The 24,375-nt window shown below is 41.2% G+C and overlaps 3 protein-coding genes across 7 annotated transcripts; 1 reads left to right on the top strand and 2 right to left on the bottom strand.

The window, feature by feature from the left end:
• Positions 1-508: 508 nt before the first annotated feature.
• Positions 509-13,007, bottom strand: arhgef2a (Rho guanine nucleotide exchange factor (GEF) 2a). 4 transcript variants are annotated; one of them, XR_013280065.1, is made up of 23 exons: positions 12,535-13,005; positions 10,274-10,436; positions 10,111-10,178; positions 9,951-10,014; positions 9,601-9,733; positions 8,437-8,546; positions 8,218-8,361; positions 7,881-8,131; positions 6,977-7,102; positions 6,777-6,894; positions 6,612-6,688; positions 6,338-6,509; positions 5,122-5,198; positions 4,873-5,045; positions 4,737-4,804; positions 4,470-4,658; positions 4,303-4,389; positions 4,187-4,236; positions 4,048-4,098; positions 3,188-3,227; positions 2,922-2,958; positions 1,798-1,942; positions 509-1,632 (listed from the first exon to the last, which is right to left on the bottom strand). XR_013280065.1 is itself a non-coding variant. In XM_077506362.1 (22 exons), exons 1-22 carry the CDS (start codon positions 12,595-12,597, stop codon positions 1,604-1,606), a joined length of 2,676 nt encoding a protein of 891 aa, XP_077362488.1. In that variant the 5' UTR covers positions 12,598-13,007; the 3' UTR covers positions 509-1,603. The 4 variants fall into 4 exon arrangements, 2 of the variants coding, with proteins under 2 accessions (XP_077362488.1, XP_077362489.1); XR_013280064.1 differs by having other exon boundaries at positions 3,185-3,227; XM_077506362.1 differs by having other exon boundaries at positions 1,786-1,942; positions 2,922-3,227; positions 12,535-13,007.
• Positions 13,008-13,556: 549 nt separating this feature from the next.
• LOC144007085 (palmitoyltransferase ZDHHC18-B-like) lies at positions 13,557-20,015 on the bottom strand. The gene is made up of 9 exons (XM_077506368.1): positions 18,197-20,015; positions 17,953-18,113; positions 17,599-17,751; positions 17,325-17,462; positions 17,196-17,247; positions 16,893-16,995; positions 15,554-15,663; positions 15,389-15,488; positions 13,557-14,515 (listed from the first exon to the last, which is right to left on the bottom strand). Exons 1-9 carry the CDS (start codon positions 18,424-18,426, stop codon positions 14,228-14,230), a joined length of 1,335 nt encoding a protein of 444 aa, XP_077362494.1. The 5' UTR covers positions 18,427-20,015; the 3' UTR covers positions 13,557-14,227.
• kdf1b (keratinocyte differentiation factor 1b) lies at positions 19,303-24,071 on the top strand. Of its 2 annotated transcripts, none has more exons than XM_077506364.1 (4): positions 19,303-19,474; positions 20,831-21,738; positions 21,947-22,033; positions 23,187-24,071. In XM_077506364.1, exons 2-4 carry the CDS (start codon positions 20,850-20,852, stop codon positions 23,282-23,284), a joined length of 1,074 nt encoding a protein of 357 aa, XP_077362490.1. In that variant the 5' UTR covers positions 19,303-19,474; positions 20,831-20,849; the 3' UTR covers positions 23,285-24,071. The 2 variants fall into 2 exon arrangements, with proteins under 2 accessions (XP_077362490.1, XP_077362491.1); XM_077506365.1 differs by lacking the exon at positions 19,303-19,474 and adding an exon at positions 19,563-20,767.
• The last annotated feature ends 304 nt before the right edge of the window (positions 24,072-24,375 follow it).

Raw genomic sequence — 24,375 nt, forward strand, 5'->3', positions numbered from 1 at the left:
AACGACAATATATTGTGGCAGTTTTAATATCACGATATCGCCGTTATTGTTACATCCCTATTAATAATACCAGAGCTGAATAACTTGCATAGCCAAAAATGTGACGCAAGTCGTCCAATCGGCTTGAATAGAAAGCATACGCAATAAAGCACGTCGTTCAAATGAATTGTGACCGAGTCGACTGTGTCTGTCGTGGACACAGAAGAGACGCGGGCTGGACATTCCTGCCTTGTAACTGTAGTCCATCACCTGGCCTGCGCTGACTATAATTGGGGGTCTCCTGGGAAGGGGGTACAGTGGCAACGACAAGCGTATATATGGACTGACGGAGGTGGGGGGGGGGGGGGGGGCAACAAGGGACTGTTGGGGGGGGCAATGACTATGTCAGTTATTTCCCTCTGTGGACCCCTGTGGGTTATTAATAACCATCTTTTGGCTGACATTGTCTGCAGGATTAGGATGAGGGACTCTGCATATAAGCGTGCGTGTATGAACCTTAACATCCCACTTTAGTGGTATGAAAAGTTTATTGATGAGGAAACAATACATTCCGTATTAATATAACAAGAGATTCATTATTATACACTGCGCCGTACTGGGAGGGGTTTCTAATATTTTGACGCAGTTTTTTTTTCATTTGTCCCGTGTTTACAACAAGTAAGCATCGCCTTTCAGGTTATACAGTATACAAATAGAGTATCATGTTAACGTCATCATGTAATCATCATTTGGCAACCTCGTAACAAACGTGAACGATAGAAAAGTGTGACAGCAGAGCAGTCAGAAGATTGTCAAACGGGTTTTGGAAGGAAAGGCTGGAGTCTATTGCACTGAATGACAAATTGCGCAACAATCATGCAACACAGCCAAAAACACACACGCACTTCTGATTTGATGCCCTTTTACATACATTATACTTTGTCATATCCACATATACATGTATAGTTATTTGTTTCATATTTACTTCTTTGCTTCCTGATGTAGCCTTCTTTTTTTTTGGTGCAAAAATGCTGAAATTCACAGACAGTGGTGCCTTGATTTCATCTTAAATCGTTCCCTATTACTTCCAGTTTTTAACAAGAAAAACAGCACTATTTTATGTTATAAACATACAGTAATAAAGGGATTTTATAACATCACAACAATGATGCTACTTTCATGAACATGTCTGTCATTAGCATTAAGCTAGTGAGAATTGGCTAAAAAAAAAAAAAATTGGGAAATAGATCATTTGTAAGTAGGTACCACTGCACTAAATACTTTGAAATTACCCTGTAAGTGTTATGTAAATGTGGAAAAAAAAAAAAAAAAATCACAATTATTGTTGAACAGAAGCACATCCATGTAGTAGTGTGAATTATTTGAATGTTTCCCTTTTTCCCGGCAAGTAAATCATGCAAAAAAAAACACCTCACGCACACACACACACACACACACACACACACACACACACACACACACACACACACAGGCCCTTAAGTAGGAAAGCAAAGCAGCTTGATAAATAAAGTAATTCATTCAAGATATATGTCTGTACGCACATTGCGGCATAATGGCTTTTCTATTGGAAGATGTGAGGGTCACTTAGCTCGTTCGCGGAAGATCAGATTTCCTCTGGAATGTCTTGGAAATCTGCGGTGGAAAAATAATTTGGAATTAGCGACAATTTAACGGGCAAGCGGGAGACTAGCTGCTCTTTGAAGAAACCCTAAAATGGCCGCTTCAAACCAAAATGGCTGACTTTCTGTAAATCTATTATCCCCCAAACATTGAACTTTCACGTACGTGTTGTCTCACCTCTGGAGCTTTCAGATGCTTCTTCTTCTTCATCGTCATCATCAGACGTCATGTTGACTTCCTCGTCGCTGCCTCCCTGAGGAGAGTTTGATTGGTGTGCCTCGTTGTCCCACTGGGAACTCGCACTCAAGCCTTCCCGTCCAGGCTGCACAAATATCAAATTAGTGGGTGAATAAAGTTATGCATATATACATTATATATATATTTTTTTAACATTTATTTATGTTCAATTCAACTCATTAAATATTTGGTTAATTGATTTATTGTCAATGAAAATAAACAAGCTTTTAAAATGAATCATTTTACAGATGCATTGAAACACCAATAATATTACTAATAAAAAAAAACAATTCTATTAAAATAAACTATTTGTCATTATCACAGTCTATTTTATTCTATTAAATCATTGGTCAATTTAGTATAATTAAATAAATTACAAAACAACATAAAAATAACCATGAATAATTTTATTATTAAAATAAACTTTTGTAACAACACATTCTAACTTCCATCCATCCATCTTCTGAACCGCTTGCTCCTCACAAGGGTCGCGGGGGCTGCTGGAGCCTAGCCCAGCTGGTTACGGGCACTCGGCGGGGGACACCCTGGACTGGTTGCCAGCCAATCGCAGACATTCTAACTTCTTTATAATAAAAATTACCAACTAACATTAATTCTAAACAATAAAATTACAAACAAATTCTTAAAATAATTTTCCATAAACTTTAAGTATTACTTATTTTAGAGAACAATGGACCAAATAATTAAATTAAACTTAAATATTACAAATATAAAACAAGAATGAAGTATTTTATTATCAAATTAAGTTAAGAATTTTGATTACTCTTTTAATTAGTCTACGACTTAAAAAGTAAGAATAAATGATTATTCTATTGTTAATTTTATTAACTATTTTACAAACACATTTTCAACTTTCTTTATTCAGCAAAATGAATTGTAATGAAATTAATTTTGAATAACATTAAAAAAACAAAATATTTTATGATTGAAATTAATTATTTTACAAACACATTTGAACTATTTTTTATTTTTTTATTTTCTTGTTTTACTTCAACTCAGAACGACATCTTTCTGTTTTAAAACATTGGCGCAGATCTCCTTACTTGCGAGGGCGTCTCCCCGCGCTCCTGCGAGGACGCGGCGTCGCCGCAGCCCTTCATGTGCCGAACTTGCTTCTCCAGCTTGGCGCGGGCCTTCTCGCTGTCCTTGAAGCGAGTCTCGGCGTCGCGCAGCCTCAGCAACTCCTCCTGCAGCAGGCTGTGCTGCCTCTGCAGCAGGGCCAGCTCGCCGATGGTGGCGCCGGTGGCCGCCTCGCGGTTCTGCCGCCAGGAACCCGCCGACGCCGGCGACGCCGCGTCCTCCTGCTGCAGCAGCAGCTCCAGGATGGAGTCTTGCTTGATGACAGCAGCCTGTCGGGAACACGCATTGTGCACTTTTATTGACAAAGCTGAAACCAGAAGTTTACATACACTAAATAAAGACACATAAGATTTTTTTTTTTTCCATTGTCTGACATGAAATCAAGACTAAACTTTTCATGTTTTAGATTAATTAGTATTATCAAAATGATGTGTGGTTGATAAACTACAACGGACACATTGTCATTACAAACACACCAGATATTGGGAAGAAAATTGTGGACTTGCACAAGTGTGGTTCATCCTTGGGTGTGGTTTTCAGATGCCTGAAGAAAACTTTATATCCCAACACATGGAATTAACTCATTCAAACCTAAAAACGTGTAAACGTATTTATACATTTTTTTTAATGCTATTTTTATGCAAGAACATACAGAAGGCTTTGACGCAGCTTCTGACATGAAGAGGTGGCTTAAAGCATTGGTAGTTATTAGTGTTGTTCTGATACTGTTTTTTTTGGCCCCCGATACCGATACTGATACCCAGCTTTACAGTATCGGCCAATACCGATACTTAAGTGTGTTAGGAGGGACTGTTAGATATGAAAACAACTAACAATTTGTTGTGCAGTTGTAGTTGTCAGAAGGAAGTGACTGAAAAGATCTGTCATGTATTCGGAGGAGGAAGTAGTTATAAACATAATGAAGTTATTGTCATGTTGGGAGGAAGGTGCAGCTCTTATTGTGAAAACACAATTGCTGCCATGATCTACAGGCGATGACAGCTATTACAAATGAGTTATTTTGTGAAAATGTAATTGTTTAATCACATATGAGGAAGTGTTTGCTCGTGGTTCTTGGTATGTGCTCACCTGGAGTGCATGGAGGTAAACGCTGAGGTTCATCAGCCTCTGACAAACTTCCTGTCCAACACAAACACAATGCAACATATTTAGTGCGTATCTAATATTGTGGTGTGATTGAGTATAATAATTTGAATCTCAAGCTCACTTTTGCTGCTGGCAACTCGTGAGCTCCATTGATGAGAAGTTCCTGATCACCTGCATGGAGGAAAAAGGATTACATAAAAAAAAAAATCAAAATAAGCATAAATAAAATCAACTTACTAGCGTCCGTCATGTCCATGTGGTTATGATGGCACATGAGAGGAACGTCGACGCTGGAGCCCAGCAGGAGTTCGCTCAGTCGGTCCACTGCGAAGAAAACTCAGCAATCACACTAGCGCCACCACTGGATGATATAACATCATTTTTTTTCCCCCTCCCCCTTTTACCCTCGGTCGTGGCATCCAGCAGGAACTTCTCCGCTCGCGGCGCTTGCGGGGTGTCCGCCCTGAACAGGTAGCGCGTGACGGGGGGCTCCAGGTCGTCCTGGCAACTGGTCACCTGGGCCAGCTCGCAGAAGAGGGTCACCCTCTCCTGCAGGAGTTCCAGCATTTCACGGTCCTTCTGGTGGAGGTCCGCTGCGATTGTGGCGCAACCAACTAGCCGATCAATGAACGTGATTTTTGATTGGTTAGCTCATTTAGGGTGAAACTGACCTTTGAGTCTCCTCAGATGGGCCTTGTGCTCCGTCTCTATGAGGGGGAACTCCTCACGTGATGGACACCTGAGCACAAACATCGTATGATCATCATTGTTTATGTGTGGTCGTCTATATTCGGTCGCTGCCCCTACTTGCTGACGGTGCGCTGGATTTGCCGTATCCACGCGTTCTTGTCCTCCCTGGAGGCGGCGTGCACCTCGTACATCTCCGGCGGCGAGCAGCCGCTGATGAGGAACATGCCTCGCTCCTGGTTGGCGATGTCTCTCACGATGAGGTTCTGCAGCGACAGCACGGGGGGCTTGTCCTGGAGACGGACAAAATGTTGTCGGGATACATTCGCGACGTATACTTAACCCTGAATACGACCGTGGGTAGCTCACCAGACATGGAAAGATGTAGCGTTGGTCTTTCTCCTGAAGAAACACCAGGATGTCCGTCATCAGTAAGACCGTCACATCTACACAAAAACAGACTTTTTGATTTGGGCGATTAAAATTTTTGAATCTTAATTAATCTAATGACTTTAATAGTTAATTAACTTATTAATAACTAATGACTAATGCATGACTAATCTCAAATTTTATTTCTGTTCTAAATGTACAATAAAATATTTGTTCTAAGTTTTCATACAATTGTTAACATAAAATTGGAAAAAAAATTGTTAAACTAAACTGGCCGCATCTTTTAATTATCAATACAGTAATTTCATATTAATTCATAAAATTGAGTTAAAATAAGATGTACTTTTGTGTTAAGGTCATTTTTCTGCCACTAGATGGCATAATATAATTGCATTTAACTTGTGAAATTCTGCACATTTAAAATTGTAAAATACAACTTGACCACAATCTCCACAAGTATATGCAAAATTATTGCGATTGGATTTGTACACATATGAAACAGTTCCTCATTTAGTTAGTAACAATTCAGAATATTGCTTAAAACAAAGTCTGTATGACTAATTTTTATGATGTTCTTAATCACATTGCAGAAGAAAACTGCTTTTACATGGGAACAACTGGCACAATGAGATCTAACGACTCTGTAGCGCCACTCCAGATCGCCTCCCAAAAGAGCCAAAGGCCACAACAACACAGGCCAGTACCAAGATGGTTGTCGAGGGTACGAGTGATCCCCTCAAAGCTCACTCGCATCGGGTTCTAAGGGCAGGCACTTGATTTTGACGGCGCTATTAGAGGGGTGAGAAGACAGTGAGACTTTGAAAAGACTTCCAACTCTGTGTCTGTGTGTGTGTGTGTGTAAATATAGATCAAGTTAATGAGCGAGTGCCAGGCAAGTGCAAGTGTTTTGCTTTTAAAGCTGTAATGTCAGCATAACAATTGTAGTGGGGAAGAAAAGCAGTCACAATTTTGCCACGTTATTAAGTGGCAAATTTGCGAGTTGTTTTCTTGCAAATTTGTCAACTTCATAAAGTGGCAAGTTTGCGAGTCCCCCCCCCCCTCCCCTCTGGAAAAAAAAATTATACGTGGCCCTAATACTCCGTCTAGAGAGAACCAGTGAAGGGGAGAATTACTGACTATTGACCAACCGTTACTGACCCCAAGATTCCACTGTAGTCCTAAATATTTTTTGCACCTTTAAGTCGGGATCCCGGGGTTTTCCACAGCAATGTTCCCTCGTAGACGAGTCCGCGACGGAGCAGCTCGGCGGGTCGGAAAAGTCCCCCGTCCCTCACCCGGGTCTCGGCCCGTTGGTCCAGCTTGGCCTGGATCTCCTGCATTCGCTGCGTCTTCTCAAGCTCCTCCATCTGCCAGAACGCAAAATCACTCAAATCTCACTCCAAAAAAACAAAAAACAAAAAAAAACAACACTGAATGAAGTTTTTTTTGTTTTTTTCCCCATGTGATACCTGTTGATCTATTGAATTGAGAAGATCCCTGACCATGGATAGAGCCTGGGCTATGGAGGTCGCTTCCTCCTCGTCTTCTGTGAGACAAAATAAATGCAATCCTTTAGAATGGTGGTTGTCATGTGGTAAGTGTGCCAATAGTGTAATCAAAGTGTGGCAATTTACCAACAGTGTTGTCCAGAATCCGCTGAATGAGGACGGGATATTTGGATATGCGCTGAGTCACCAACAAGATGCATTCCTGGATGCCATGGCAACGCAGCCAGGGTCCTCGACTAACACGCTGCATACAGTACATACATCAGCAAACTCACTATCAATCATATTTTATTTTTTTTTAAATCCTTTTTGCCTCTCAGTCTCACCCGAATGAAGCACTGAAACCGCTTGTCTCTGGCCAGCAGCGACTTGTACAACTTCACCGCCTTCATGTGGCGACTGCAGAACTCTGCGTAGGTCTTCTGCATGTCGTCCGCACTCTGGCCCGAGAACTGCAAACAGGAACACACATCAAGCAATGGGAAAAAAATATATGTCAGATTTGGAAACCAATAGAAAAAAAAACAACAACATTTTATTGTCTGAACGCAAACAGAACTGGAACATAAAGTTTATAATAGTCCTGGATTTTCTTTTTTGTTTTGACTTTTTTGTTTCTTTAAATTCAGTTAAATATATTTTTTAGAGCGAACTTGTTTTCATTTTTTTTTTCAAAAAATGCTTTGCTTTAATATGGTTTTCATATGTTTTTCGGTATTAGATTTAGTTGTTTTGTTTTTTTAATATGAAGTTCAAGATTAAAATGTTGAGTTCAAGATTAAAATCATCTCTAGCATTATGTAATAAAGTAAACTCAATTACCAAATGACTGACAAAAATGAAAACAAGACATATTTGCTTTAATTATAATTAGATTTAGTTGTCATTTATGTACAAACTATTTTACTTCAATACCAAAAACAACATAAAATTTTGTTTTTAGTTTTCATGAACAATAATAACCTTGAACAGGACATACAAAAATCGACTTTCGGGGAACCAATTTTGGTCTCCATGGGGAAAAACTTAAACACACTGGATGAATCAAATGGCACCCACTAACTTTAGAAAAGAAACGGACACTCAATCTTGTTTGTATGTAAGAAAAATGTGAATATATTTCCTATTTCTGTAATTAGCCAGGAGCCATTTTTGCTAATTAAAGAACAGTGCACTCCCACCATAACTGGAATATGCATACAATACTTGGTAAAAGTGTACATGGCTCACCTGTTCCAGCAGTATGTCGCCCAGGCGGCGTATGGTGAAGTTGCAGTCGGACTCGGGCTGCAGGCTGGCGTTGCGGCGCAGCAGCAGCTGCACCAGGAATTGCGAGTGGATTCCGATCAGCTGATCCAGGCAGGGGAACAAGGCGTGCAGGGTGCTCGGGTCCAGCTGCAGCTCCTCCAGCAGGCCCTGGCGGAACACCCGCTCCATGATGCGCAGCGTGCGCATGTGGTGCACCTCGGTCTGGATCAACTCTGGGGGGCGGAGATGGAAAATAGCATCTGGTTGCTTTGAGGTTTATTGACTCAAGCGCGGATGGGCGGGGTGAGAAGGTCTTCACCGTAAATGACATCCTGCCTCTTGATGACGTTTTTGCTGTGCGCATGCAGGTAATCCGTGTCCACGGCCATGCTCCACGAGTCCGCTTTGAAGTCCTCGCCCTCCAGCTCCATCTCCTCCAGGATGGACGTGTAGTAGTAGTCACCTTTAATCATACCATCAATTTATAAAAGGTGGCGGTTGAGAGGCGGTGGACACAGTGGAAGTGGACGGCGTGTACCGTCGTCGTTGAGGGACTCCACCGACATGGCCCTGTTCCGGAAGCTGAGGGAGTCCGTGGACTGGGACAGGATCCGGCGCAGGCCCAGAGGAGAGTCGTCGTTCAGGTTCCTGCGGCAGACGCATTCGGATACTTACGTTTTCTATCTTTTACTTCATTTGATGGTCTTGAATTTTTCGTGCTTTTATTATTAAACGAGCAACACATTTACTTTTTCAAAATTTATGCACAATACATTTTATATGAAGCATTATTTACATTTGTAATTTTAATGTAAATATTTGTTCTGAATGAGAATGACTATTTTGTTGAAAATCACTTAAATTTTAAACATTTTACATATGAATTAGGGGTGTTAAAAAAATCGATTCGGCGATATATCGCGATACTACATCGCGCGATTCTCGAATCGATTCAATAATAGGCAAAATCGATTTTTTTTTTTTTTTTTTTTTTTTTTTTTTTTAGGATTCACACCTTAAGCATGGAAGAATGTTATATGAACGGAACATTAAGCCTTAATATTTTATTTTAATGCTGTTTAAACATGAAACAGATTACAACCTCTATAAGACTGAAATTTCAGATAAATAAATAATACATTTTCATATAAATCTTACAGTGTACATGTACAAATTTACTGATAGTATTTTCTAAATTTGAATGGAAAAAAATCGCAACAATCGACTTATAAATTCGTATCGGGATTAATCGGTATCGAATCGTGACCATTCGTATCGGGATTAATCGGTATCGAATCGAATCGTGACCTGTGAATCGTGATACGAATCGAATCGTCAGGTACTAGGCAATTCACACCCCTAATATGAATCATTATTTAAGTATTTTTGTCCTGAAAACTGATTCATTAAAATGTTTTTTAGCCATTATTTTTATTACAATTATTAAGTTATTTCTTGTATATGATAGCATAAAAATATTAGTAAAATTACAACTTTTACAGGAAGCACTTTTTTTTTTAAATTAGTTGGTTAATTATAGTTAACCTAATTGTAAATATTTGTTTTGAATGAGAATGACTTACTTAAAAAATCACTTCCATTTTAAATAATTTACAAACACCATTTACATAAAAAACATGAAGTTTGATTTAAAAAAAAAAAAAAAAAAAAAAAAGTCAAATGTGGTTACCAACTTGCTCACCCTGCAATGTTGTTTGTGGAGACACTTTTAGACAGCGTGAGGCCGGAACGTCCTCGTCGGGATCCGAGGAGGGAATGCCGCAGGCTTTCGGAAGGGTAGATGGCCGAGGTTGGACGCTCGCGCATGACTGGATCTACACATGGAAGATGACAAAATGTACATTTAAATTAACAATTTATTAGCTAGCCTTTAGCCGTTAGCCTTTCCACACAGGGTTCTTCTGTGCCCCGCCATGTGATTTGCGTGTTTCTTTTTATTGTATTATGGATGTATTAATTGTTCAGCACCTTGAGTTGCATTTGAATGTATGAAAGGTGCTATATAAATAAAGTTTGCCAAAAATGTCTTACTTCTTGTGCGCAGTGCGACATTCTGCAAAGATGAATTATTGCGCATGAGCGCCGTCTTCTGCTGCTGTGGATGACAAACATGGAAATCTCAACTATAATTGTCAACGAAAACCTCACATTCAGCATAGGTTGAAGTATAAATTACAACTGGCGTTATTACCCGCTGTTTGACTTTGGCGCAATTGGGCAAAGCATCTCTGCAGCGGTTGTGGATGGTCACATTGCATGCTGGGGGGAAAAAAAATAAAAAAAATGGTCCAGTTAGCCCCGCCCAGGGTACACCCCAGCCGGCCCAGCATGGACTAGTACCCGCCACGACTTACTGGGACAACAGAGCGCCTCCTTGGCCGTGATGCTTTTGTTGCACGCCGAGCACAGTGTGGTCCCCGACACTGTGAGCGAGGTGAAGAGGTGACCGTTGTTGTAGCGGGCCTCCCTCTCCCGGGCCGCCTTCTCTCGCTCCCTCATGCGCTCTCGCTCTTTATTCTGGGGAGATCAGGGGAAAAAAAAATAGTTTCACCAAGTGGGATTACGTAAACAGAAATGCATCATGACAAATACAGTATTCAACGTCTGCAGTTAGAACAGTGGTTAATAGTCTGTTTATTCTCCAGGGAGTTTCCTGTAATTATGCAAGCGTTTCTATGAGTGTTTCCTCAGTTTAGATGGGGGAGGGGGTGGTTCGATCTCATGATGGTCACACTGGAAAAGCAGAAGTCATAGTGAGCAACTTTAAAGGGACAGTTACAAAAATAAAAGCGCTTTCATGAGCTGGCAGGAGGTGCGTAACATAACCGACCTGTGTGGCCACTTTTTGTGAGGTGAGATTTAATATAAAACATGTGCCTTGGCGCCATAAAAGTTGGGAAACACTGATAGGATTTGGATGAGTTCCCTGGGCCCAGCCATAGAATCCACCCAAAATGGCTGCTTCAAACCACAATGGCCAACTTGCTGTTCAATTGCAGGCATGCGTCCCAAAGTTATGGGATATAAACATGCCAAGATTTGCTACGCCCACTGGAAAAGCTCAAGGTCGGAGTTTGGCAGATTTGATGCACTTCATGTGTGTCAAGTGGTCCACTTTTAGGTAAGCGGTCCACTAACCCAGTTTGATTATTAATGTCTGGCATCTCGGGTGATTTACCATTATACTCTTTTATACTCACTGGCCACTTTGTTAAGTGATTCAATAAGGTTGAATGGACAAAATGCTCAGTTTTGATTGACACTGTCAGGTCAGTATTAGTGGAACAACATATTTTTACATAACAGAAAGTCATATGGGGGCAGTAATATAGCTGGAGTCGCAGAGGTGGGCATAGTAGTCAAAAAAATATGTACGCATTGTTACTCAACTCAACTAAAGTTTATATAGAATATGATTTAGCCCTCCTGTTGTGTTTGTTTTTTAACAATTTTCATGGGTCAATGTGACTTGCTCTCAAAAAAGATACATAATGCAATGCAATGAAATAAAAACAAAAAACAAAACAAAAAAACAGGTCAACAGATTTAAATGTAATCGTTTTTTTTTTGTCTTTTTCAAACAAGTCAAACTGACCAGTAAATTAAGCAAAAATAAAACAGTTAATAAATCCTGTGAACGAGAAAAAAACAAACAAAAAAACTCAAGTATTGATTTCTTTTTTAAAAATAGTACGTGAATTGATAAACATTTTTTTTAATATTAATTAGAAATATATTCAATTTAGGAATAGTGTGTTCCCTCGCTACTTCGATTATTTTGCTCCATCGCGGATTTTCATTTGTGCCCATTTGTGATATTTGTAGCCCAGTTTCCAAAAACTGGGACGTAGTTATTGCGCTCACTTTAATTCTAAACGTAGCCTTAAGTTCACGTACTGTGGTTGGTTAGCCAGCTGGGTTTATTCCCGAGCATTACGTTTTGCAAACGCACACCGAAACAGCCTCTTGTATGCTTCTCAAGTTCCAAGTGGAGGTCTTGTAGGCTGAAATGTCGACATTTTAGGCGGACAATTCTGACTGGCCTGTGAGGCAATTGTGTTAGAAATGTGACTATACTGGGATTTAACATTTTGTGTGTAGGCGTTATGAAAAGCAACATTAGCCTTCTTAACTCAAAAGTTAGCTACTGCGAAATGGCGAACAATGCAAAAATAAAAAATAAAAATAAAGAAACATGTATTTTCCCTCCTCACACCTGCTGCGACATTTTTTGCAACCTTTTTTGAGGCCCTGGAGATTTTCACACAGAGCAGCGATACCACACGCGCGCACGGCCATTTCTATGGCAACAACTATCCAACAAGAGCGGGCACACTGTGAACAAGCAAACACACACGCACGCACGCACACCTACACCCACAGACCCGAGCATACTCAGTGCAGTATGACTAGATAGGCATGATGGGCGCAGGCCTGCGTGAGCGGGCCCCTGCATGGTGCGTCTCACAACCAGGAAACCGCAGAGGCACCCAACAAGAAGGGGAAGTAACACACACAGAGGGAAAAATATATATCACACAGTTGTTATTTATATATATATTTAAAAATGAGGTGTTTGTTTTGTTTTTTTAACAGTGTGTTTGCGATAACTCACCCTCAGGTTGATCTCCCTCATCCTCTCCTGCCGCAGTTTGGACAGGCTGGCGACTCGGGACATGTTGAATCTCCACCCCCCAAAAAATGAAATAAAAATAAATATCCAAAGTTAATATTCTTGCTAAATCCGCCACTACCTATTTTTTTTTCTCTTTTTTTAAGTTAAATATTCCTTCTGCGCTGGCCAACTGCGATGTGCCTCTGCTTCCACTGAAGTGTCTGTTCCTGTGAGAAATCTGACTTGAATCATCATCACCGCCGCCCCCACACTCTCACGCACACACATGCACGCGCACACGCCCGGAGAGTGAGTGCGCTTCGCTATCTCAATGCCTCATGGACTATTATTTGCTCCTTCCTACATCCCAGTGTATTTTCAGAGAATAATCATTCTATCAAATCGTATCGCAGCCGCACACGCACGTATGGTTTACATGCATGTTGTCAAATGAGAACCACATCGACACAAGCGCCATCTCCAAGTTGCCCTCAACTCCTACACAGGGTTAGCAAGAAAGTTATTTATACAGATAATAAAACAGGGCCTGTGCAAGTAGCTGATAGCAGCGCTTGCTATGATCAATACTCTTATTAGCTTAATGAATACTTTAACTCAGGGGTTGGCCAAATAAATTTAAAAAAAATCTGTCTGGAGACGTAAAAACTCTGAACATTTATGATGAGCGTAATAGTGTGTTAGTCGAATGTACCGAGGCCCCAAGAGCTAATTAGAGCTCACCATAACAAAATATGTAGCATCCAATACTTTGAGGGTCATTTTCTTCTAACTTTCATCTTCCGTTTTTGGATGTTTTTTTTTGTGTATTAAGAGTTTTCATCATTGCATACAAATTTGCATGTGTATCCGCCTGAGTCACAGAAAGTCTTCAAAAGCATCCCCTCCACTGCTCACGTTACCTTGCTGCTTTTTTTTTTTTAACTTTCAGTTCCATCTAGTGGCCAATGACTGCACTGCATCCAACAGCATTTAAAATAATAATAAAAAAAGTCCCATCAACATAACTTTCAATTGTTTAATATTCTTTACATTTTCATACAAATACAGTACCAACATGCTTCTCCTTAGAAACGCATTCCAAGTCGGTAATGTTTGTTGCATTTTTATGACTTTTACATCGCAGGTTACAATGTGGATAATAAACATGACATATTCCTCCACGAGTTGCCTATTGAGCACCAACCTATGTGGTGCTTGGCAGCTTAGTGCAAATCGGCCAAAAGGAGAGAAAAAGTTTGTTTTCTTTGAGAGTAAACACAACTACACTATACTCATGGATGCAAGCTCAATTTGAGTACAAAACAAAATGCTTATTGGTGTTTTACACCGACACAAATCAAACCTTTACGCAGTTTGAATAGCTCGAACAAATCTAGAAAACAACCAGCACAAGTTTTTCGTGCATCATTTCACCAATAAAAAAAAGGCATACTTACTCATAAAAACGGGAATTCCACAATAACATAACAATTTGCAAGTAAATAAATAAATCAGTAAAATGTGTACCTTTACTGTGCCCGTATCAACGCTGTACAGTGCATACGTGGCCCCCTGTCTGTTTCAAAAACAAATTGAGTTGTTATACGATTGCTTTCGCATGTAAATAAACTTTCCCTGAATCAGAATATAATCAAAGTGTCATTGAGGTGAAAGCGGGACGGAGCGGGCACCTTTATGGCGCCTCACTTTGGCCGTGGCGTGGAGCGTGGACATCAGAGGCAGGTTTGGCCGTGCGCTTTTTGGTTTTCTTGGCTTTCGTCTTGGCGGGATGCACGTGGGAGGAATCGCCAGTCGGTGGGCCGGCATCCCGGTGCGTTTTGCACTTGGAGGACGCGTCCAACGTGGGGTCGGCATTCGGCGCCGGGCCCCTGGCTGACGGCGACTTCCCCTGAGGACCCGGGGTGGGGAGCAGTGGTGTGCGAGTGGTAGACTGTGCCAGCCCTTTAGATTCGTTTTTGGGCTGTGGACACATTACAAAGACGGGTACATCAAGGTGATTATGAAAAACAAATAGTTATAATATATATATAATAATATGTTCTAAGGACCTACCCACTAGTGTAAACACAGCATGTGGAATATGAATTAAGCAGAAAAATCCACCCATTTTTTTTAATCCATCTCAAGGGGTGGACATTTTGCAACTTGCTGTCGATTGAAAATTAGATCACATTACCAAACCAGCGGCACGGTAGTCGAGTGGTTAGCACGTCTGCTTCCCAGTTCTGAGGTCTCCGGTTCGAGTCCAGGCTCGGACCTTCCTGGGTGGAGTTTGCATGTTCTCCCCGTGCCCGCGTGGGTCTTCTCCGGGTACTCCGGTCTCCTCCCACATTCCAAAGACATGCATGGCAGGTTAATTGGGCGCTCCGAATTGTCCCTAGGTGTGCGTGTGAGTGTGGATGGTTGTTCGTCTCTGTGTGCCCTGCGATTGGTTGGCAACCAGTCCAGGGTGTCCCCCGCCTACTGCCCAGAGCCAGCTGAGATAGGCGCCAGCAGCCCCCGCGACCCTTGTGAGGAATAAGCGGTCAAGAAAATGGATGGATGGATTACCAAACCAAGAAAAAAAAAAAAAAGAAGAAAAAAAAAAAAGTACCTTACTGTAGGCTACGTACTTTAATTGTACTATTACATGAAGCTCATTCGTAATGTGCCATCAAAAGAATACATTTCCGTATCGGCTACATGAAAACGGCCAACAATCACTCTCTATGTATTTTGCATATGGCACACACAATCACATTAAAATCATACTTCTGATCTCATTCTTGCACGGAAATATGTGGAGGAAGCGGCCAAAAGCACAAAATGGCTTCCCAAACGTAAGCCCGCCTACCACACTGAGTCCGCTTTTGGCGGCCGTGACGGGAAGTTCGACGTCCGTGCCGACACGAGCGGGTCTGTCTGCGGGGAGGAGGCCTCGTCTGTTGATCAAGCTGTGGAAAAGATTTGATTAAGCAGGCATGTTGCCCTGAGTAAGTGACAGTGAAGTGAGTCTTACCTGGGTGGCATGGGTCCGCAGAGTATAGAGAAACAGTTGATGAAGATGTTTCTGTGACTGTAAGGGTTGGTGGCGTCTGTGCCGCTCTTCCCTGACCAAGTACCTTTAACCTACGTATGGAAAAACATCCTTTAGCTCTTTAATAACATTGAAGACATCTATCAGGGTTACCTGTTTGACATCTATTAAACATGACACAAAAAGGAGAGAAGACACTCAGGTCAGGGCTCGCGAGGAGGAGAGGAACTGACTGATACAATTCACTCCTGCACTCTCTGAAGATTCCTCTCCTCACCCTCTCTATTTGGTTTTCCATGCCCCTATTTACATGGGTGTTTCAACCCTAAAAATGCAAATGCAAACCATAGTTGGAACACAGTGTACTTGTCTATGTGTTGTGCATGTGAGGAGAAGATTGCTGAGTACATGTGTGGTCAAGTTTGCAATGATTTCTTAACAGAAAACAGGCGACCTCAGCAGACTGGCTCGAACCATTCTGCTGCGTTAGATGTTGTGGTTCTTCAGCTTTTTAGTCATCTTCAAATAGCCAGGATATGTGAATGTGAGTGGGAACAGAGCAAAGCATTCTTCGTTGCAAGCAGAAGCAGTTCTTCATTGCAGCAAATATATGACATTTACAATTATTCCTACAGCCTAGGGTCCTTTTGTGCCAATCTCTTCTTTATTTTCAAGTTATTTTGGCTGTGTGGGACGAAAACATAAAAAAATAAAATAAAATTTTGATTGAAAATGTTATTTTTGGTCATCTATTTTACCTTCAAAATTAATGCAGTCATTTATGATACATTTTTATATTTGTCCACCAGATAGTGTCACTTTCTCACCAATTCTATGCATGCAGTATACTCTAACTACTAAAAGAAGTTCATGTGTATTGATGTTGGACAATGGTGTGTATATAAAAATCCCCCAAAATATCATTTGCACAGTATTTGATATGTACAATAAATTATGCATAACTTTTTTTTTTTTTAAACAAAATCTGACTTATATTTACAGACTGATCTTTAATGGGTTAAACACACACACATAAAAATCACATTTAATACATATATTCGAGGTTGAAGTACTTTTAAACAAATTCATGAGTAATTAATTATTACAAAAAAAAAAGAAAAAAAAAAAAAAAAGGGAGGTCTGAGTAAATGGTTATGTTAACATACTGTCCTGTAAATAAAAGATGTGCAAATTTCTGAAAAAAGAATATTAATATTGTTTACAGCAGTTTTCAGGAAGGCAAACTATTTTGGAAGGTTTCAAAAAAGATGCATAGGTTGCATTTAATACAACAGCGCAATAACACGACAACGGTACTCACGTCTTCATTTGTGGTGAGGTTGGCTGCGACAAGGTACGTATGGAAGCCTGAGAGGCCCAAGATGCACCAGACTGAGATGAAACAAATCACCAGCTCCACGGCGGTGCAAAGTCGAGTCAAGGAGACCAAATGCATGGCAGGAGCCGATGACGAGTCATTGTGGTGCGAAGTGCACCTTTTTTTCCTCTTCCAGATTTCCATTTTTTCCCATATATGAAACTCGGACCGTTTTTATATATTTGGCCAATAAAACTCATTCTGATTCAGGTGACTGACTGCAAATGTTCTTTCCGTAAAGGATATCTGCCAGGACTCTCTTGGAGGGCATCAACCAGGCTTTTCCCATTCTGAGCTCCTGAAAGGAAAAGACGGAAATCGTTCTAACGGTACTCCCAATTCTTGTCGGTGTCATAAATACTTTATTTTGCTTACTCATTATTAAATGTGTAACCACGCAACCACCGATAAATGCCGTCAGAAAAGACAGGGACACGATGAAGGCGTAGAAGAAACGGTAGTTGCGCTTGCCCACGCAGTTGCCCACCCAGGGGCAGTGATGGTCAAATCGCTCTGAAGGACAAATTATATTACAGATACCCATTTTTAACCGTGCTTACTCAAATGTACCCAACCTTGCAAACTAAACAATAAATAAAGACTTTCAATCTTGAGGCTAAATAATGCCGCAGAGTGAAGAAAAGCTCACCCACGCAGTTGTCGCACAAAGCGCAGTGGGAGGTGCGCGGAGGCCGGAACATCTTGCAGGTGAAGCAGTACTTGAGCTTGACCACCTGCTGATTGATGAGCACCTCCCTGGTGCGCGGTGGGGAGGATCGGGAGCTGGCGCTCTCAGTGCTGTCTGGAATAAATTAAAATAGTTTTAAACACATTTTTTGCTTCGGTTCAACGACGTATTAGCTCGTCAATCGTGTTTTGCATTTAGCTCAACTGACGGATGCAAATTGGCGCCATCTGCAGCATTTCAGAAATTTTCTGCGAAAAACAAAGGCTGTTCCTTCCAAAAATCTAATTTAGGGTGTATTTGTGAGCATCAGTGTACCAATCTGCTTCTCTATGTCAATCGCCTCATCCGTCGTCGCTCGAGGCAGGATACCAGGGTCGGAAAAGGTGGTCTGAAGCAGTGTGACGATCACGAACACAAAAAGCACTCCTCCGACGACGGGTATGCAGCTCGTCAAGTGTTTGACCAGGAAAGGACAGCTGCAACACAAGAGAAGCTGCTTTGTTTGCTATATAATGTTTATGATGTGCAATATAAAAACATTAAATAGGCATGAACTCACTCAAATATGAAGAATAATCCACTGGTGACAAGGATGAGGGCCAGGGTTACGGGCACCATACCACTTTGGCGGGACGTTATGATGCGCCCATCACAGAAGAAGCGGTTCTTCCCAGGTAAGATTTCCCACCTTCTCCTAGGTCTCCTCAGGGGCTGGCTGCTGCGCTCCTCCTCATAGTTCTGGCTCTGGGGTCGGGGGTGGTGACCCGACGAGGCATGGGTGGAAGTCATGGCAGGGCTTATTCTGCCACCCTTTAGCGCGACTTTGCCGAACGAACCAGTGACGTCATTACGTTTGGGATCAATAGTCACGCACACACGAGGCACTATGAATAGCCAGCTACAAAGACTAAAACGTCGTTCCCGGATTTACATTTGTTAGTTTCCATAAGGGACTGATAGTTTATGCGTGTCCCCTTTTCTTCACATGCCAAATTGGCGTCCATTGAAAGGGTTACCCACCGAGCATCCTTAGATTTTTAGCCATTAGCGGCACACGTGCCAAATTAAACTAAAAAATACCACATTATCATTTAAGATCCCGAAAGAAAAGCAAATGGGGGAGAAAGACATCTCTCACCAAACTCTTCAGCATTCGTCGTGGATGATTAAAATTGCTTTTATGTTCACTCGTCAGCGCATGCCGCCTTCCTGTCATACAGAAGAAACAATTTCCGTCTTTTCAACTTCGAAATAAAAGCTCATTCAATTTCGGATGTGATTGAATTGCCCCCATTGAGGAATAATTACAAAATTATACAACAATATTATACATAGTATTATTCTTTGAGTAATATTTATCGCCAAGAATGTGGAATAACGAAAACACCCTACTAAAACACTACTTCCGGCTTGATGGATTATGTTAGCAGATATGACCAATACATTTTACCGATAGTAATACCAATACCAAAATAACAGCAATAAACCGAACCAAATTCGTTGTTGGTTGTGTGCCGCATTTAATAAAATTTAAGTTAAACAGTTTACATATGTTATCCATCATTGCCATGCCATAATTATACAATGGCAAGACTCATCTCGTGTCTTTATCCATATTTTACTTTGAACGTCAAGACCGGACGTTCTACCCCGCTACCTGTTTGTACCTCCCACCTAGACGCTCAGGTGCACTATCGACAACTGTCGACAAATTTACTTCCCAAAAGATGACCGCAACAAAGTTTCTAGTCTCGATATGTATTAAAAAGAAATTGTAAATGAAAGGGGAAGAGTGCAGCGATCGTTTACGAGTTGCTACGTGGACGAACCGTGAATTGTAAGTCGTATTTACTGAGATACTCGTCATTGCTCAAATGGAGGAAAAAAAAAAAAAAGAGTGACGTCGCCCCCATGAAAGTGACATTTATTTTCATACGCAGACGGGAATGCAGCTTCCTCTATGTCGACGTTTTTCCTCCTCACTTGCTACAAATGTTTACGAATAGGTGTATTCGCTCGTTTTTAGGGGCTGTAACTCGTTATGGGACGAAATAATCGATCCGTTCCGTTTACGTTAAGTGTGTGGGCGATTGATTAGTCATGTCTTCAAAAACAACATGACGTCATCCATGTCACTTTTGTCAACATTTTCCATCTAAAACGAAAACAAAAGCGTATAAATTATAACGATGGAAACCATTCGTTGGTTTTTTGATATTCCCTATTGAGGAAATGTAGTGAAAGTAACAAAGTTAGCAACAAGTGATAAAATGAATTCATACAATTAATAAGTGCTTGCTTGTAAACACATTAACATTCTCCCATAAAGCGAGTGCTTTGGCAAGGATTGAAAGATGGCATTTTCACTCGTGAAGACAGCACTTCCTAAATCAGTCGCCAAATGAGAATCTTTCCTTACCTTTTGTTTTTTTGACATTATAGTCATAGTGCTTCCTTGTGGTTGCTTGAAAATGGCAGACCTTCTGCTGACCTGGCTTCCAAATCCTGGGTGAAGAAACTTGGCGTGGGGCGGGGTTATGTAAATTAGCGCCATTGTGTCTGCAAAATTAATTGACAATACACAAGAGAAATATACATCTTACAAACATGCATTTCAAATTTTATTATTTTTTTTTTATCTTCAAAATCAATAGTTATGTGTTGAAGTGCTTTTTAAAAAATAATAATAATTTAAAGCATAAATTCACTGAAAATTACCTGATCGGCCCTCATTTCAGTTCACATGAATGGATTGGGACATAAGAGAAAAAAATTACACATTGAAGAATATTTTAGTACTGCACTAAATAGATTTAAAAAAAAAAAAAAAAAAGATTTTAGTTTGTTTATGAGGATATTGTCTGTCAATTTTTACTGTAATTTGATTGCATTATTTTGGGCTTCACCACTGTTATGCTCTATGTTCACTTGGTTTAAACCACTGCTGTACTTGATTTATAGCCATATAAAAAGGTATCATGTTGGAATTCTTTTTGAAAGGAGTTCATGCGCACTTTTTTTTTTCTTATTAATACATTGTCAAGGTATCGGATCAGGACTCGATATCAGGTTGTGGATTTTTGTGGTCTGTAACGTATCCTCGCTGATGAACAGGGCTTCACAATAAAAGGCAATAAAAAGCCATTTCCCGTCAAATGTTGCCTTTAACTAATTTCTCTGCATTTGTGTCCAGATCCTGAAGTCCGTAAGCCATGTCTGTCGGCAGCGCGGGCAACGCGAGAGAAAGCTCCAGGCCTGTTATCTACAAACGAGACCCGAGCCAAACTAGCAGCCGGGGGTCTTCGTCCTACGAGGAGCGCTGCGTGGACCCCGCCCATCCAGATCTGGAATCCCCTCCGAAAGACTCCAACGGGAAGGAGCGCGACACCTTCCTCCCGTCGTCTGCTGAGCCCGCCCATGCCACCCGAACCTGCAATCCCTGCGCTTCCCCGAGGGCTTGCAGGACTTTAATGTGCAGCGTCCTGACGTGCGGCCTGTACAGAGTGTGCTTGCGAGCCCCATGTCTGGCGCCCAAGGAGAGCGTCCAGGAGGAGCCGGAAAACCTGAGCCTCCGCGCCGAGAACCCGGCGAACCGCCAAGTGGAGGAGGAGGAGGACGACGCCGACTGGCTGGGCGTCGTCCGCATCGCCGGAGTCCGCGTGGACAGCCCGAGGGATTACATCGACGACGACGACTCTGCGACGTACGTGCCGCAAACGCAGCCCTGCCACCCATCGCTGGACGAGGTCATCCGGCTCGACGACTGGGAGGACGGCGAGGAGAACATGGACTCACTGATCACCAAGAAGCTGCTGGAGCTCTACACCGAGTACCAGATCGAGGAGCTGGCCCGCTGCACCACCGACTCGGTGTTCCTGCGCAAGAGCAAGGACATCAACCAGCTCATCAACTCGCTGGCCGAGGAGCACCAGATGGACGAGCAGGAGGCCGAGTGCCGGCTGGTGCGAGGCATCATCCGCATCAGCACGCGCCGGAGCAAGAAGAAGAAGCGTCCGGCGGCCTCGCGCCTGGAGAGGACGCTGACGGACAGTGGCAACGAGACCATGAGGGAGAGCAGCTCATTTGCGTTCAGCAACAACAGTAAGTTCCTCTCGCACCAGTTGAATTTTTTTCTGTGCCAGTATTCCAGAAAAACAACAAAACTTGTGCTACACGTTGCTGTTTTGATGAGCAACACTGATTCAGTAGCTGAGGTGACAATGTACTTTAACTAAATCAATGAGTGACTTTTCCTGCCAAACAAGTGGATGATTGTTTTCTCTGCTTTTTTTCCTCCCACCATTCACAGATGACTACAAATCCAATCCAAACATTCAAATATCGGAATTGACCTCGTCTGACAAGTGTGCCCGCGACATGTGGAGGAACAACGGAGGTGAGAATTTGTTTTGTTCAAATTGACTTTTAAAAGGGGACATATTGTAAAAAAAAAAAAAAAATACTTCCTGGCAAGCCATCATGTGTGACATTACACAGCCAAGTCAATCTTTGATTATCTGCATATTTCTGAAAATGTGCCGACGCTCATTCCCATTTTTTCGTCCAGCCATCAATTGGTAGCTAGGCTGGGTGAAGATCAGCCATTTTTAAGCAACAGTCAGATGACACAGAGAAGCACTATAATGTCAAAGCTAAACACAGATAGCACAGATTAACATTAGCTAACAGTGTAAACATGTTTAACAGCACAATAATATGAATAAATATTTGTGGTGTAAAAATTAGTGCATTAATTTTGAGTTAAAGTTCCTTTAAAGCCACTATTTTTATTTATTTTTATTTTTTAAATGCATGATTAATGACCGCCCCTTACTGGGGGAATTCCAGTTACAACGCAGCATGCACGTCCATGTCAAAATTTTGCAGTAAGATGATAATAATGGATATATTTGTGGAGACTGGGGTCAAGTTGTATTTATTTATTTTTTTAAATGTGCAGAATTTCACGTTACTTCATGTTAAAGATTAGATAACTCTTAATATAAAAAGAAAAATGGACTGACCCGTCTTACAGATGCAATTATGCCATCGAGTGTCAGAAAAATAACCTCAACGCATCTTTTTAATTTTAACTAAATTTTATGAATTATGAAATTACGTATCTGACTAAAAGATGCCATATTCCTATTTAACTTTTTTTTTTTACTTTTTTGTTAACAAGAGTATGAAACTTAGCAAAAAATATTTTATTGTGCATTTAGAACAGATATAAAATTTGCGATTATCGTGAGTTAATTATTGAAGTCAACCGACTTAATTACAATTAAAAATTTGAATTCCCTGACACCCCTAATATTTTTTAGGCACGAACCCGCTGAATGCACCACATGCACAGATCCACTACGCAAGAGTAACTTAGTGTTGAAGCGCCGCCTTCCCCAGTGAAATGAGAATCTTTATTGTTATTGCACAGTGTCGATCGAAATCTCTTTTTGAAGCAACTGGCCTCATTGCAACATCTGGTCGCCGTGGTAACGCCGGGACTTCCCTTTCTGTAACATACGTAACCCAGTGTTTTGTTTCCGCAGGTCGCACGTCCACCTCGACGTCAACAAGCTACTCGCCCTCCCACACGGAAAGCAACTCATCAGGTGTCCCGCTGATTCGCACGCCTGTCAGAACATGAATCCGTTCAAACGCTACAGAGGGTCCTCGACTTACGTCGGAGTTCTGTTGCTACGGAGGCGTGATCCAAATTTGTGCCTAAGTCGGATGGTGCATTATCATTTGCTGAGAACTCCCAGTATCCGTTCCTCACTACTCTTTCGAGGGGTCATAATTGTGTGTGGATGACACAAGTGAAGTGAACTCAGGGTAACATTTGCTGTACGTTTTTGTGTACCTGATTTATTATTGTAATTGACCCCCACATCGCCAGCAGCTCGCAATGATTTTTCATCCTCCATTTTGTCATCCTGTTATCTTTTCTCCATTTACAATAATTTATGTCTCTTCTTGTGTCCGCTGCTTTCATGTGTCGCAATGAAGGGGAGTTGCCTGGTTCATGGTAATCATCCTGACAAGCTGAAATGAAGCAAGCTATTCAATGTGGTTTTGCGGCCCTGTGAATTAACATGTTGTAGATATGCATATGCAATGTTTTAGAAGTTGTTACTGTTAGATTGTCACAAAACATGGGAAGCCATCCACCTGCATGCCTGCTTTTTTATCTGGTGCTTACTTTGGACTTGTGCGCCTAGGGTATTGCTTGTGATTTTATTCTTTTAATGGATGATGTGTATATGCAGATCACACTAAATGTTTTATAATTGATTGTTTTTTTAAATGTCATAATTAAGTGGTTTAGAAAATAAATCCAGTGAGGTTCAGTATTTTGTGTTTCTTTTTCTATACCTGTATTAAGCCATCATTTGGCTTATTGTAATAATAATAAATAAATAAATAAATAAATATGAGGCTACAAGTAATCAATTTCTTTTAAAATGGCAACGATTATTGAGTCACATTTTCTACAGTTTAATGCCCGTATTTGAAGATGCCCGAACAGGTCTGGTGAGTACCAATAAGTCACAAAAAGCAATGTGTTTGCATCACATTTGATAGGTAATTTTACGTCTTCAATATTGTTTCCTATCTTTTGCAAATTGAGACGTCAAACTGCTTGCATAAAAAAAAAAAAAAAAAGGGGGGGAAACTGAAAATAAGTACTTCGATTTCTTAAAAAAAAGAAAAAAAGTTTTAATTTCGTTTTCTTTT

This window comes from Festucalex cinctus, chromosome 19 (genome assembly GCF_051991245.1).
Source record: "Festucalex cinctus isolate MCC-2025b chromosome 19, RoL_Fcin_1.0, whole genome shotgun sequence".
NCBI lineage: Eukaryota > Metazoa > Chordata > Actinopteri > Syngnathiformes > Syngnathidae > Festucalex > Festucalex cinctus.

Coding starts and splice junctions, on each gene's coding strand:
- arhgef2a (XM_077506362.1), bottom strand. CDS start 12,597: ATGTCCCGAGTCGCCAGCCTGTCCAAACTGCGGCAGGAGAGGATGAGG. Junction 4,099..4,186: donor ACGAGTTGCCAGCAGCAAAA/GTGAGCTTGAGA, acceptor TGTGTTGGACAG/GAAGTTTGTCAGAGGCTGAT. Junction 1,943..2,921: donor GCGGGGAGACGCCCTCGCAA/GTAAGGAGATCT, acceptor ATATTTGTGCAG/CCTGGACGGGAAGGCTTGAG.
- LOC144007085 (XM_077506368.1), bottom strand. CDS start 18,426: ATGACTTCCACCCATGCCTCGTCGGGTCACCACCCCCGACCCCAGAGC. Junction 16,996..17,195: donor CTCCAAGAGAGTCCTGGCAG/ATATCCTTTACG, acceptor TCGACTTTGCAC/CGCCGTGGAGCTGGTGATTT. Junction 15,664..16,892: donor ACCTCACCACAAATGAAGAC/GTGAGTACCGTT, acceptor TTCCATACGTAG/GTTAAAGGTACTTGGTCAGG.
- kdf1b (XM_077506364.1), top strand. CDS start 20,850: ATGTCTGTCGGCAGCGCGGGCAACGCGAGAGAAAGCTCCAGGCCTGTT. Junction 21,739..21,946: donor ATTTGCGTTCAGCAACAACA/GTAAGTTCCTCT, acceptor CACCATTCACAG/ATGACTACAAATCCAATCCA. Junction 22,034..23,186: donor CATGTGGAGGAACAACGGAG/GTGAGAATTTGT, acceptor TTGTTTCCGCAG/GTCGCACGTCCACCTCGACG.